This window comes from Gopherus evgoodei, chromosome 14 (assembly GCF_007399415.2).
Source record: "Gopherus evgoodei ecotype Sinaloan lineage chromosome 14, rGopEvg1_v1.p, whole genome shotgun sequence".
Taxonomy (NCBI): domain Eukaryota; kingdom Metazoa; phylum Chordata; order Testudines; family Testudinidae; genus Gopherus; species Gopherus evgoodei.
The window spans coordinates 20,331,779-20,346,246 of record NC_044335.1 but is presented as its reverse complement, the minus strand read 5'-3'; the positions used below and the strand labels follow the sequence as shown (position 1 = coordinate 20,346,246).

The window sequence follows — 14,468 nt, the reverse complement described above, 5'->3', positions numbered from 1 at the left end:
TTGCTCTTCTAGGTATTTACCCACCCCTATGTTTTAACTTCCATGTAACTTTCCCTGACTTTGGTCTAAGTGAAAAGGAAAATCAGGCCTTAAAACAGAATGAGTAAACACTCTAGCATTTGAGCCAGTAACATACTTTTCTGGGTCACCAAATCGGATGGCCTTTTTTAAAAAGCCATCTGTGAATTTACTGATTGTGTAAGTGAAGGGCAAGTGGCCCTGTTGAGAGCCAGGTATGCTGGATACCTGCACCATGCACATTTACACCTCTTGACCTTCAATATTGCATCAGCTAGTCCAGTCTTGGACCTGTCTTCTCAACAAGGCTTGAATATTGTGACAGTTTGCAAGGTGGATTTTTGACATGGACCAACCAGCTGACGATCAGCTAGGGCACAAATAGGATTTGAAGCCAGATCTCCTGAAGGGAAGCAAGTGCACATCATGTCCCACCTACCCAGCCATCTCTAAAGATTGGTTTGAAGAACATATTACTGGTCACAACGCTGATGATGCCCCATGGACTGAACAATAGGTCACCATCTGTCAAGCACCTCTGAAAGAGTTAACACTCAAAGGCAGTCAAGAGGATTGGAGGATTCTCTGCAGCTTGAGGTCTTCAAACCACCGTTTGAGGACTTCAATAACTCAGACATAGGCTAAGGGTTTTCTGCAGGAGTGGATGGGTGAGATTGTGTGGCCTGCATTGTGCAGGAGGTCAGACTAGATGATCATAATGGTCCCTTCTGACCTTAAAGTCTATGAGTCTATAAGAGACAGCTTAATCTGATTTGGCCCAACGTGGAGTTAGTTTTGTAAATCAACAAGCATGGTCATCCCTTCCATTGTCCTCTGCCAGTGCAGATGTAGCTTGCTTCTAGCCAAGGGAGGCTTCGCCTGTTTGGCACTACTATGCGAGGAGGCCAGATGGAGGGGATCTTTCAGGGGGAACATTGCGTAATAGGCAAAAAACCTGATAGAGAATTAGTTGATCTGCAGCACAATTATAACTTAGTCCAAACTGCAAGGCCTTACTAGTACTATGTCATTTTGTATGTACTGTAGCTGTTTCCTCTGTCCTGTCATGCAGGGAAATGTACTTGAGAACATAGGCCTCTTCCATTTCTCATTGTTCTGGGCCTTCTAAGGATATAATATATGTTCCTTAGTTCTCTGCTTGCTTTAGCTTATTTGCACTTCTCTGTGTAGAGTTTTAGTTCAATGAAAGCTGATTTATCTAAACCCTTAGTTGTTGGAGAACTCACTGATCTAAAATAAAGTCATGTCCCCTGCATACGTTGATGATTTTCCCAAATGTGCCTAGTCTACTGAGGACGAGTGTGCCAGCCAGAATGGCCATGGCTGATTGCACCAGGCATCATGTAGCAAAGTTCCTAGATCTGGCTCAATCCTGTGAATCCACAAATCTCTGGGGTGGCCCTGCAGGTGATGCCAGGTGGTGTCAATGTGTGCATCCCTTTGCCCTTCAATGGAAAGTTTGAAGTAGTACCTGATAAGGGACCCAGCTCAGAGTAATGAGCGAGAGCCAACAATGGACCCAGTGGATGAGGGCCAAGTTCCCCAGCGGTGGTGAAGGTGGATGAGACATCACTGGATGTTTGGACTGCATAGGGTGAAGAAGAGCTAGATCTTTGGAACGATCATCCACGTCCTCAAGAACCAAGAGCATCTGGCAGAAGAGTTTCTGGGAAAGGTAATGGTATCCCCCAAAATTAAAAACCCCTGTACGTCTTCCCAGCCTCCAGGAGGCAGAATGAAACAAAGAGGTGACCAATCCTGATAAACAATGTGAAAAGTCCTGTGCTTATCCAGTTCACTACTTGTCCATTTCATTTGGAGAGACAAGGCTCCAGTCAGCTTTGAGTAGTTCCTTACAGCCCTGGGAACCTGAGGGTGCTGAGCATTTTCCTTGCAAGCTGCACATTACTTTGAGTGGAATTATTCAGATGCTCCTCGCCCAATTTCATTATCCCTGTTTTATCACAAACTATTTGAGGGGGAGAGAACCCTCTCCCAGAGGCATGGAGTGGAACCTGGTTACTTTCCTGCTGCAGTTTACAAGTGTCTTGTTTACAATAGCAACAGAGGGTAAAGGCAGATGGCCCACAATTTAAAGGAAGCTACTTAATGTTGCTGTCATTTCCATGAAAGTACTGCACTTGTGGGTCACTTTTGTAGGAAATGTTTGAGATGAGCTAGGAACCTATAGCTGCAGGTTGCTAGGATTTTGTACACGGCATAATGTGGAATAAATATGGATCATGAGCCTCAAGCCTATAATTCCATCAAAAGGTTGTGCGACCACCAAAACCTCCAAGGAGTGACGCCTCTTTGAAGCCTCAATCACTGAATGGAATTGGAGCCCAAGAATTCAAAACTTGCCAGGTTTTTACATTTTGAGGAGGACGGATCCAGGACCTGTATCACTTTGTGCTCTGCATGGTCTACAGCTCCCTCCTGCTGCTGCACTTTCTTCCTTCCACATCCTTCACTCCTGTCCCTCTTGCTAATTTCTTCCACCTTGACTCCCATCTCTCCTTCTCTGCTGCTACCTCTCTCCTTCTATTGCTTCTCTTGTCCTCTGCTCCACATCTTCCCCCACAGCTGAATCCATTCTGGGTCTCACTCTGGTAGCCTTGTCATAATTACTAGAACCACATAATTCACGTATTGGTAAAAATCTCATGCCTGTGAATGACCAGGTTTTGGCCTTATCTATCTAGGTTCTTATATTTGCATCCTCTCCATAGAAATGGAATGCCTCACTGGAATGAAAAACTGTCTCTCTTCCAATCCTGCTGGCAGAGGTTGTGTGTATGTGTTTTAAACGAGTAAATGAAAGAAGCATGAGTGCCAGAACATGAGAGAGGGCTATTGCTGAAAAGCTCTGTTGAAATAAAAAGGTTTGTAGTGTATTTAGATCTGAATGCTGTGAGGCTAGTGCTCAATTTCATGTCATGTGGCAGTGAGTTCCATAGTCTTGGTCTGGCTCCTATGAAAGTTCTGCCTCTTGAAGTCATGAGTCTCCTGGTGGCTGACAGTTTCATTGCTCCAGTGGAGCAAAGCTATCTTTGGAGAGGTGGTGTTTCAGGTAACTAGATTCAGTCCCATTCAGGGATTTGCAAATTGGAGCAGAGAGAAAAGTATTTCTTGTAATTCTGAGGCTGCATGGATATGATGGCTGCTTTGGGGAAGCTGCACAGAGCTGAGTAGGGAGCCTGCCATACCCCCAGCACCAGCAAGGGGTCATGGGCTGCACACCGCAGCCCGCCCCCTCCCTCCCAGCACCAGCAGGGTTCATGGGCTACCTCCTCCCCAGCACTAGCAGCCTCCCTGGAGCAACTGTGCCCACTCTCTAGCCCCCATCCCTGTCCCAAGTTTTAGTTAAGGGTATATAGTATAATTCATGGACAGGTGAATTTTTGTTTACTGCCTGTGACCTATTGATGACTTTTACTAAAAATACCTGTGACTAAAACGTAGCCTTAGCCATGATGTATGCTTTGTACTTAGCCATAGTTGTTATATATCCATGACATATAGGCTTGATGACTGTAACTGAAAGCTCCAGTTGGTTTTGAATGGAGCAGTCTGTTTGTCCAGCATCTCAGGCCACCAAGAGTCCATCATTCCAGTGTTTTTGCTGTCTGCCCAGGCTCCTTATGTAACACTGGCTCAAATTCCAGATTTTAGTCTCACTTGAAGCTCTCCATGTGATCATGGCTTGCTGCAATGGCATGTTCCAATGGGACTGTGGACCTTGCTTCAGACTCGTGCAGATAGGGTTGCCACCTCTGAGGTGGAAAAAAAATAGGACATCCAGGGTGATCCTTAGCCCACAAAACTGGACAGCTGGCAGTGCATGCCGAGCACTCTTAGAGATTTCCCAGGACAGCTACTTCAAAAAAGGGACAATCTTGGGAAAACCTTGGTGGCAACCCCTATATGCAGGAAGTAGCTCTTTCTCAGTGACTGGCCCACAAACTTGGAACTCCTGAAAGACAGCAGGATGGGCATGAGCAGAGCAAACGCCAAAACCTACTACTTTGACACAGAGTAACAGGAATTACCAGATCGGACCAGTAGTCCGGCTAGTTGAGTTCTTGTTTTTTGCTTTGCCGGAAGTAAACCTGAAGTGGACAGTTAAGGAATGATTAAGGAATAATGTGTCTGTAGGGATAGTTTCTTTCTAACCCCGTCAGTTATTGGTTGGCATATATCCAGTCTTTTTCTGAATCCTATTAAGTTCTTGAGTTCAATATCTTGTAGCAATGAGTACAAGAGGTAAAATTTGCATTGTATTAATTTTTTTTTCATTTTCAGTCTTAAATTTATTGCCTTTAAAATTTCTTTGAATGTCCTCATCTCTCCTATTACTAACAAGTGTGCCTTATTTACCTTCTCTACCCCATTCATTATTTTGTTTGTCTTCCTTAAGTCACTGCTTATTCATCTTTTCTCTAAACTGAACAGCCAGATCTCTTAAGTCTCTACTCATAGAATAGTCTCTTTGTTTGTTTCAGGGTAGGTTCATTGCAATCCATGCTGTTGTCAGAAAGACCTGAACACAATAGATATGTAATAACCAAGGTCTTATGCTCTTCATACTATGACTATCCTCACTTATCTCCATGCTGAATGCCTGTTGTGATTTTAAAAAATGATTCATTTGGTCTAGATAACATTTTAAAAACAACCAAGGGGCATTATCTCCTTGAGATTGCAGAGAATTGCATGCGCAGCTCCCATCAGTGCAAGTCAACAAGACGAGAAATTTCCCTTAATGACTTAGTAAATGTGGCAACAGCTTCAATAAAATGAATCTGTTCAATGCTTTTCATGTTCCAAAAACTCAGTTTTGGAGAACATGATCCCAGGAGTTATCAGAAACAGCCTCTGTGGGAGGCCCATGGTGCAGAAGAGTCTTTGTTTACATTTGCTTCCAAGCACTGGTATGTTGACACTGAACAGTTGTTATAAAGAAAGATGTGAGCTGTGCCTCTCTCCTTTCCACACACCTGGAGTTAATTACAATATCTCATTCTGTTCTTCTTTGGTAATTGTGATGGACTTGAGAATGTCTTCCCATTTTCCTTTGCAAGTTTCATTCTCTCCCAGTGTTCCCAGTACAATTGTATTTGCACGCACAAAATATTGCTTAAACATCTTATCATTAAGGTTTTTTCCTCTTAACTTTGTGCTTTCCAAATCATGTTTACCAACTTTATCCTAAATAATGTGCAACATCCACCAAATGTTGAAAAGGTACCAGTCTTTCATCTTCCAAGAGGTCTTGCTCCTGGCAATAATTATTTTTTTCTCTGAAAGTGTGTGGCAAGTAGGGGTTTAGAATTAAAGGTGATTTTGGGCTATTGTCTCACTTGTAGTGGTCCTAAACATGATCAAAGCAGGAGTAGCCTTTGGTTGAGAAATTGACATGCTTGTGGAATGACATTCTCAGCAAGCAGAAATCAGGATTAGCCAGCATTTAAGACAGTGGTTCTCAAGCAGGGGTACATATACTCCTGGGGGTGCACAGAGGTCTGCCAGGAGTACATCAGCTCATCTAGACATTTGCTTAGTTTTTCAACAGGTTACATAAAAAGCACTAGCGAAGTCAGTACAAATTAAAATTTCATACAGAGAATGACTTATTTGTACTACTCTGTGTACACTGTACACTGAAATGTAAGTACAATATTTATATTCCAATTAATTTATTTTATATTTATATGGTAAAGATGAGATAGTCAGCAATTTTTCAGTAATAGTGTACTGTGACACTTTTTTTTGTATTTTTATATTTGATTTTGCAAGCAAGTAGTTTTTAAGTGAAGTGAAACTTGAGGGTACACAAGACAAATCAGACTCCTGAAAGGGTACAGTAGTCTGGAATGGACGAGGGCTACAGGTTTAAGAGATTATGAATGTCAAGATGGAGCAGGATAGAAGCAAATGTCGCTCCCCGGCCCCTACTTATTGGGGAACCAAACAGGGCTGCCCAGAGGGGGGGCCAGTGGGGCAATTTGCCCCAGCCCTGGCCCCGCAGGGGCCCCCACGAGAATGTCGGAGGCTCCTCCCTGCCTCTACCTTCCCCCATCCCCTGGTGCCTCAGCACGCCACATCCAGGAGTGGCCCTGGACAGAGCTAAAGCGTCATGGCTCCAGTGGAGCCTGAGCTCCTCCTGCTCAGAGCCGCATGGTAAGGGGGCGGGGCTGCAAGCTGCGGTCGAGCAGCAGGAGCTTGGGTCCTGCTGGAGCCACGCTGCTACAGCACTGTCCAGGGCCACTCCTGGACGCTGCGCGCTGAGGCTTCTGGAAAGGGGGGAGGCGGGATAAGTGGCATGGTAAGGGGGCTGGGGGGGTCGGATAAGGGGCAGGGAATCCTGGGGCAGTCAGGGGACAGGGATCGGGAGGTTCCTGGGGGGTGGGGTCCTGGGGTAGTGGTTGAAGGGAGTCTGCGGGCGGGCGGTCAGGGGACAAGGAGCAGGATGGGTCAGGGATTCTGAGGGGGCAGTCGGGGGGCAGGAAGTGGGTGGGGGTTGGACAGGGGGCAGGGCCAGGCTGTTTGGGGAGTCATAGCCTTCCTTACCTTAAAGCTCATTCAGCAGTTTGAGGCTTGCAGACAGCTATTTAATACAAAGAGCCAAGCTGTTATCTTTTCCCTTAGGGCTACCACCCCTTTCACTTCTCAAATGCCAAATTATAGTCTACATTTAATTTCAGTGCCATAAGGAGATTCATGTCAGGGGAGGGTAGCTTCGTTTAAAATTAGCCACTTTAGATTAACAGTGATAGAGCCAAGAGAGCCAGGGGGAGGGATCACATGAGAAGAGCAATATCCTACACCACCCACTTCTTTCCCAACCCTACCAAGGCATACCCCCCTCCCCTGCAGCCCCCGAGGCTCCAGAGGGGTTAATTCAGTGGTTCTCAACTTTTATACTGGTGACCCCGTTCACATAGCAAACCTCTGAGTGCGACCCCCCCCCATATAAATTAAAAACACTTTTTAAATATATTTAACACTATTATAAATGCTGGAGGAAAAGCAGGGTTTGAGGTGGAGGCTGACAGCTCGCGACCCCCAGTAATAACCTTGTGACCCCCTGAGGGGTCCCGACCCCCAGTTTGAGACCCCTGGGTTAATTTAATTTTAGCACCCTGTGTCCATTCACATGCATGTGCTATTTTTAGCATTTCAGTTTTCACAACATAGGCTCATCCCAGATTCTGGAACAAACTCAAATGCTCAGTTCGTGGAGTATGGACATAGTCTATACTAAAGACAAACCCACAGTAATCGTTTCCAGTTTGTGAGGGACCCCATGGAACCAGTCTCTGGGAAACAGATAAATTCATGGAGGTTAAGTCCATTAATGGCTATTAGTTAGCATACATAAGGAATGGTGTCCATAGCCTCTGTTTGTCAGAGAGGGGAGATGGATAGCAGGAGAGAGATCACTTGATCATTACCTGTTAGGTTCACTCCCTCAGGGCACTTGGCATTGGCCACTGTTGGTAGACAGGATACTGGGCTGGATGGACCTTTGGTCTGACCCGGTATGGCCATTCTTATGTTCTAACCTAAATGAACCCAAAGTTATGGAGACATACATGAGTCAAGGAAGCCAGCAGAATATCAGAAACCTGGAAAAATCTCTGACTGGATGGGCTCAGGCGTTTGATCACAAGCTGAGCTGGTTCAAAAGTTTTTTGGATTTTTTTTTTAAGCAGAATTTTGTTATTGTTTCTTTAAACAATCAGACACAGCAAAAAGCAAATATTTGGCCACACTTCTGAAGCCCCAAACCATGTTCAGGTTTTGGCAGACTAATTTCAGCTTTTTGATTAAAAAAAAAAAAACACAACAAAATTTGAAGGAAAGCAGACATTGTCCATGATTTTTTTCTGCTTTTTAAAAACCCCTAGTTTTCGATCCAAAAAAAGTTTTGATGGAAAATATTTGTCTAACCCTTTTAATGAGCTTTAGTGCCTTTTATCACTAGCTGATGCTGAGAACCAGTGATACCTTGTAAACGTGACTTGAAAAGAAGTTTTCTCAAAACTGGGTTTGTGCCGAGATGTGGAAGGTTTTTAAAAGTTTATTTTTCCCAGGGTCGCTCGGGGGGCAGCAAGTAGGGCAATTTGCCCCAGGCCCCACAGGAGCCCTCACAAGAATATAGTATTCTATAGTATTGCAACTTTTTTTTATGGAAGGGGCCCCTGAAATTCCTTTGCCCCAGGCCCCCTGAATCCTCTGGGTGGCCCTGGGACCAAATATGAGTAGGACAACTTCCTGAGCAGTGTAAAAGTTGCTGGAAACAGAGTTTGCTTGTAAAGGAATGTTAAAAATGTGACTTCCAGAAAGAACAATGAATCCAATTCTGTCAATTTTCTGACATTCAATAAATAACTTATCAAGTATCTTTTCTATATTGTGTAGCTTTTTAAGTTCTCTCTTTTAGCTCTCATCTTGTGACTCCACCACACTGGTTGTATTTGTAGCATCTTCTGATCCAGAGATTACTTTCACAGTTATATGAATGTTATTTGTCTTTTTTTTGTTTGTTTGTTTTAAACAGGTAGAACTTCATGTCCACCTGGATGGCGCCATTAAGCCAGAAACAATCTTACACTTTGGCAAGTGAGTTGTGTAAAAATAACATTTTGGTTCAGTGTGTTTAGCTAGGTGCTTCGATTTGTAAAGATTTCCTGAACAGAGGCACCTCTGTGTAAAAAGGAAAATTCCTAGAATTTGGCCCTGTCCTTGCTGATTAGTCCCATGTTAGGATGTATAAACATAATTGTAGCTTTCTATTTGCAAGATTCTATCTGACAAAGACAAGGATTTTTTGTTTATTATTGTTTGCCAACGAAACTGTCCTATAGAATCACTGTATATCTCCACCCCTGGTTCTGACATCCCAATTCTCAGACAAGAAGTTCTCTGTCCATGCCCATCCGGGAAACTCTGCTTGAAATGTGCAAACAACAAATGGCTGTCACTAGCATGGCCTAGTCGGAGTGTAGACCAACACTGCGACTAAGTACATGATGCACAGAACTGTCCACTTTCTAATAGTGTAGTAGGGAAACTGGACTGAACTGGTGCCAAATATGTCACCAAACAGTGACTTAATGCCCCTCTCTGTATGTTCACAAGCCACAAACCAAGCAGAATTATAGACAACAACATGAGCAGGTTAGATGAGGAAACAGATTTTGTGGTCAGGCTTCCAAACAGATTTAGAAAGAATGAGTTATGAGTCCATTTCTAAATATATACATAAAACAGCACAGTGTTCTGTCTCATTAATAACTGCAAGAGTTTTGCAAAGCGCAAACAACTCTAGTGCATCACCATTGCCACTGACTGTCCCTTGTAGTTGGCTGCCAGTCCCTGGTCTGCAGAAAGCAACTTGCTGCGTCAGTTGTACTTGCAATATTACCAATGCCAGTGTGTGTTTTCAGCAGGGGTTTTCTCCCTTAGCACTCAGTGTAAATTTTCTGTATGAGCCTGCCTTGCCATCTTAAAACCAGATGGTGGTATTAGGGCTGTATAAATAATTGGATATTCAGTTCAGGAGCAAGTCTGAAAAAAAATTGTTTTGGGTTGAGTTGAAACGAAAATGTTTTGAAATTTTTGCCAAACTAAATACTGGGGGGAAAAAAAGGTTTGTGTCATGTCAACCATAACATTTGGTTTTGAATTTGAAAATTTTCAAATCTCTTTAAAATTGAGGGAAATTCCAAAGTGAAGAAAAGTTGAAACTTTTTTTCCCCAGAACACCAAATTTGACCTGACTCTGTGGGATCTGTTTTTGTTTTGGAGTGGGGAAAAAGGGGTTCTGTGCAGGAAAAAAAAGGTTCTGCGGCAAAAAAAGTTGCCTTGTGCTAGATGTAACCCATTGCCAAGGAAAATCTTCAGTGCTATGGCTTCATTGCTGGCTTAAGCAAGAAGGAGGAGATGGGCTCTGTCGGAGAGGCAAACTCTGGTTAAATGACACATACACTTGAGGACCTGGCTCTATAGTTTTAAACAAGATAAACATAAACTTTCACACCTGGAAGAAGTTTCATATAAAGGTAAAGGACATTAGAAATCTGGCATTGTTTGCCAAAGTATAGCAGAAATCCCTCTTATCAAGAATTTCATGATAAGATTAACTCTAACAACCAGCTTTTGCAGGTTCTTTCCCATGTCCCAACAAATAACACTTCAACATAATTGAGGGGGCTTTAGACACGAAAGCAATTTCCAGTAAAAATGAAACAGATATGGCATCATCTAAGATGGATGGATTGAAGGATTTGGTAAAATATTTTTATGAGGGGCGGGGGGGAAATTACTTCTCAGGCCATGGCTAATGTGCCTTCTGAACTGGCAGTAGTTTCTGCGATGCAGCCAAGATGAATATTCAGAAGGTGCATCAAGAAAATCCAGCTCATTAATTGCAGCATTCAATGTAGGGCATGGCAAAGAGATGTCTGTCATTTAAATTGGAGAAACGATGTGTCATCAGAGTGGAAAGGGCAATATGGAAAGAGTAATACTTAACTAGGGTGACCAGATGTCCTGATTTTATAGGGACAGTCCCGATATTTGGGGCTTTTTCTTATATAGGCTCCTATTACCCCCCACCCCCATCCCAATTTTTCACACTTGCTGTCTGATCATCCTATACTTAACAGTAATGAATGACGTATGCTGAGTGCCAGGGTCTTCATCTATGGTGACTGCCTTTGCCGCTGAACTCTAACTGTAATGTAGATTTCTTACGCTACCGAGCAATAAAACGTGTGTGTACATTGAGCAGAGGAGCAATATCAGTCAGGCTGTTTTCCTGCAGATAGCTTGTGTAGTTGGCTTTTGGAACTGGAGAAGGCCAAGCCCTTGGTAATGAGATCTGGAGCCTTTCCTCTCCAGCTCACAAGCTCAGAGACAGTCTATTTTTGGTAGAGATGGATGGGCTCTCCTATCTGGAAGCTCTTTGATGGCTTCTCAGTGAAGGGCTTGTTGGGTGTCAGCCTTGGTTCACAGTGTAAAGATTTCCAGATCAGAGAAACCACATCACAATTTTTCTCTTATTATTGGCAGCCTCAGCAGAAAGGTCAAGGATTGACCAGCTCCTGGAGACTAGCAACAGGCAAACCTGAGAAGGTTCAGTGACTCAGTTCAGATAAGCAGTCCAATGTTTGGCAGCTCTTGAGTCTATATAATTGGGGCTTGAAATTTCTTTCTTGAAATAATTTGTCATTTATGCTTCCAGGACTAGAAAGTACCAAAGCACCAGGAAAAGAAACATTCTGTTTGGCTCAATTTCTTTGGATAGTTCTGGGTCTGTTATTGGTGATAGAGATCAGAGTCCTCTCTTATGCGGGTGGGACTCCTGAGGTACATATGTGAGGCATTTTTTAAAAGACTGAGGTACCTTTTTTCTGTGCTGTGTCTGTTCTGTGGAGAAATAGACTCAAATTAGGCTTCAGCAGCATGGACTATGTTTCTAAATAAAAGTGTAACCCAAATCCTTGTCAGTGAAATGTGTATTGATTTCTAGGAAAAGAGGAATTCCGCTCCCTGGTGACACTGTTGAAGACCTCTTGGAGCTCATCAGTTACTCGGAGCCACTCACTCTCACCCAGTTTCTAGAAAAGTTTGCTCTCTACATGCCTGCCATTGCGTAAGTAACTTATTCCCTGGTAACTGCTGCAAGCTTCTTATCGGTTTCAGGCACCTGCAAGCTAGAATTGTCAATTTGGGGCATGTATGGTTTTCAGACCCACAGCAGGTCCACTCTCCTCAGTCGTCTTGATCAGCAGCCCACAGGTTTCTGAGAACTCATAAATCAGATTAATCCTGTTCTTTTCCTTACAGGGGGGACCGTGATGCTGTGAGAAGAATAGCCTATGAGTTTGTAGAAACGAAAGCAAAAGAAGGTGTCATCTACGTTGAGGTCAGGTACAGCCCTCATCTCCTAGCCAACTGCAAAGTTCATCCTGTTCCATGGGACCAAGAAGAGTGAGTGAATCCATTAAGTTTAAGACTATGCCAACATAACATGCTGAGATCTGCTTGAACCGTGAAAGCCACTGACTAGCAAATGGAGAACACAGTTTTGCTCCCGGCAGACAATAAGGAGGATTTATAACTTGAGAGCCAGATTTTCATTATTTTAGATGTATAATTGTGTGCCTAATTTATATGTGCAATTACAGTAGTTGTATAGGCACATAACTAATTAGACGCTCTTGCTGTTAATTACCCAGTGAGCAAGCACAAATTTTGATAATTGTGCATAGAAATTAGTGTGTGCAATTATGCACATTTCATATGTGCAGTTATGCTTTTAAACAAAATGGAGAGCTGAATCCATACAGGTGCATTGGAAAGCACAAGTTAGGTTACATTAATATGCCTTAACAAGGACGGTACACTAGAAGCTGTTTCATCTGTGCTTTGGTAACCCCTCCTTCTGCCTTCCCACTTCCTCAAAGTCTTAATAGCAGAGTGCTGTAGTGAAGTCTCAGTTATCTTTTTCCAGAACATGCTAACTGTTGAGGATTACAAACAAAACTGAACTGTTGTAGGCAAAGTAAATGAACCAAATACATTTTGAGATTCTTTTTTTTTTAAGTTGTTCATTCACCACTTGGTAAATCGCTGAGTTCACTGAAACTTGCAATGAATCTCCCCATCCGTACAAATCAGTGAGGTTCCACTGTTGTTTTCAGCTCAGGCAAGGAGAAGCCTAGCACTGGTGTCAGATAGTTGGTATATAATCCAATCCCTGTTTATGTAGGACCAGAGAGGGGCAGCACACCTTTCATTTCTATCTGGAATGCAGAAATAGTCATGTATATGCTTTTCCTTCCCTCCCTAAAATGTTCTTCCTTTGGTAACCGTTCCATCTGCTGCACTCTTCTGAGGACAACTAGCCCCATGGGCATTGTCTTGTCCGAGTGAAAAACAGCTGTTAGATTTTCAGCTTAAACTGCTCCCCCTTCAAGAAGTCGCCAGAGTTCAGATACACATCCCCACCCTAAACCCCCATTCAAAATGTAACATTTTCTGCCAGCAAAGTTAATGGGCTGAGCCTTTGGGAGCAGCCCTGGTAGCTCTCAGTCTATCTTTCTGTGTCATCTGTGCTCTTTAGAACAGCGTGTTGCTAATTAAACCGGCACCGAGCTTTGCAAGGAGGCCTCTGGGATTTCTCACAAAACATGGTTTGGGGCGTCTGCTGCTTTCTGTGTCACTCTGCTCACTGCTGCCAGGATAGTACAAAGCTCTGCATCTTAATAAGACTTTCTGGCCAAAAAAAAAAGAAAAGAAAAAGGTTCCTCTTCCCTAGCTGGCAAACTGGTTCATTTACTTAAAGAAATACGACGATCTAGCGTGGGGTTTGTGAAAGAGTCTCTCTCCGGCCACCATGCATCCCACGCAGCTCTGCAGTGCCGCCTCCCTCATTCTCCAAACAGATGCAGGTCACTGAGGACCTCAGTTACAGAGGAGGCAAGTGCCGCACGTAGGCGCAAAGGGAGATTCACAGATGAGCCTAAGGGAGTCAGAGGCCTAACCTGCTTAGACACTTTGGTAAATACTACCAGGTGCCTAAATATCTTTGTAAATCTGGCTCTGAAACTACAGTTCCTGGCAGATCATGCTCTCTCTTGCTCTGAGGGGGCTGGTCCAGTGTTCAGCATGAAGGTGGCTGTAGTATACTCCTTTTTTGATATAAATGTGGCCCTTAGCTTTCTGGCATTTTGCCAGTGTGGTCACATTGGTTGGGCAGTATTTGGATTCTCCTGTATTTAACAGCCCACAGCAATAATACAACCAGCTCAGGCCTGGTCTACACTACGCGTTTAAACCGATTTTAGCAGTGTTAAATTGATTTATCGCTGTACCTGTCCACACAACGAGGCCCTTTATATCTATATGAAAGGCTCTTTAAATCGGTTTCTATACTCCTCCCCAATGAGAGAAGTAGCGCTGAAATCGATATTACCATATCGGATTAAGGTTAGTGTGACCGCAAATCGATGGTATTGGCCTCCGGGCGGTATCCCACAGTGCATCATTGTGACCACTCTGGACAGCAATCCGAACTCGGATGCAGTGTCCAGGTAGCCAGGAAAAGCCCCGCGAACTTTTGAATTTCATTTCCTGTTTGCCCAGCATGGAGCTCTGATCAGCATGGGTGGCGATGCAGTCCCAAATCCAAAAAGAGCTCCAGCGTGGACCATATGGGAGATACTGGATCTGATCGCTGTATGGGGAGACAAATCTGTTCTATTAGAGCTCTGTTAAAGAAGACAAAATGCTAAAGCATTTGAAAACTTCAGGCTATGATACAGAGTCCACAGCACAGTGCTGCATGACAAGCGTAACGGAAAGCCAAATGGACGCTCATGGAGGGAGGGAGTACTGAGGACTCCAGCTATCCC

The 14,468-nt window shown here is 43.7% G+C and overlaps 1 protein-coding gene across 2 annotated transcripts in view; it reads left to right on the top strand.

Annotated features, from left to right (window-relative positions):
- Positions 1 to 14,468, top strand: part of LOC115634861 (adenosine deaminase-like) — a 37,367-nt gene that overhangs the window by 9,032 nt on the left and 13,867 nt on the right. For both annotated transcript variants that reach the window (XM_030532804.1, XM_030532803.1), the window contains 3 exons: positions 8,606 to 8,667; positions 11,582 to 11,704; positions 11,899 to 12,042. In XM_030532804.1, coding sequence (XP_030388664.1) covers positions 8,606 to 8,667; positions 11,582 to 11,704; positions 11,899 to 12,042 — 329 coding nt within the window. The remainder of the gene's footprint in view (positions 1 to 8,605; positions 8,668 to 11,581; positions 11,705 to 11,898; positions 12,043 to 14,468) is intronic.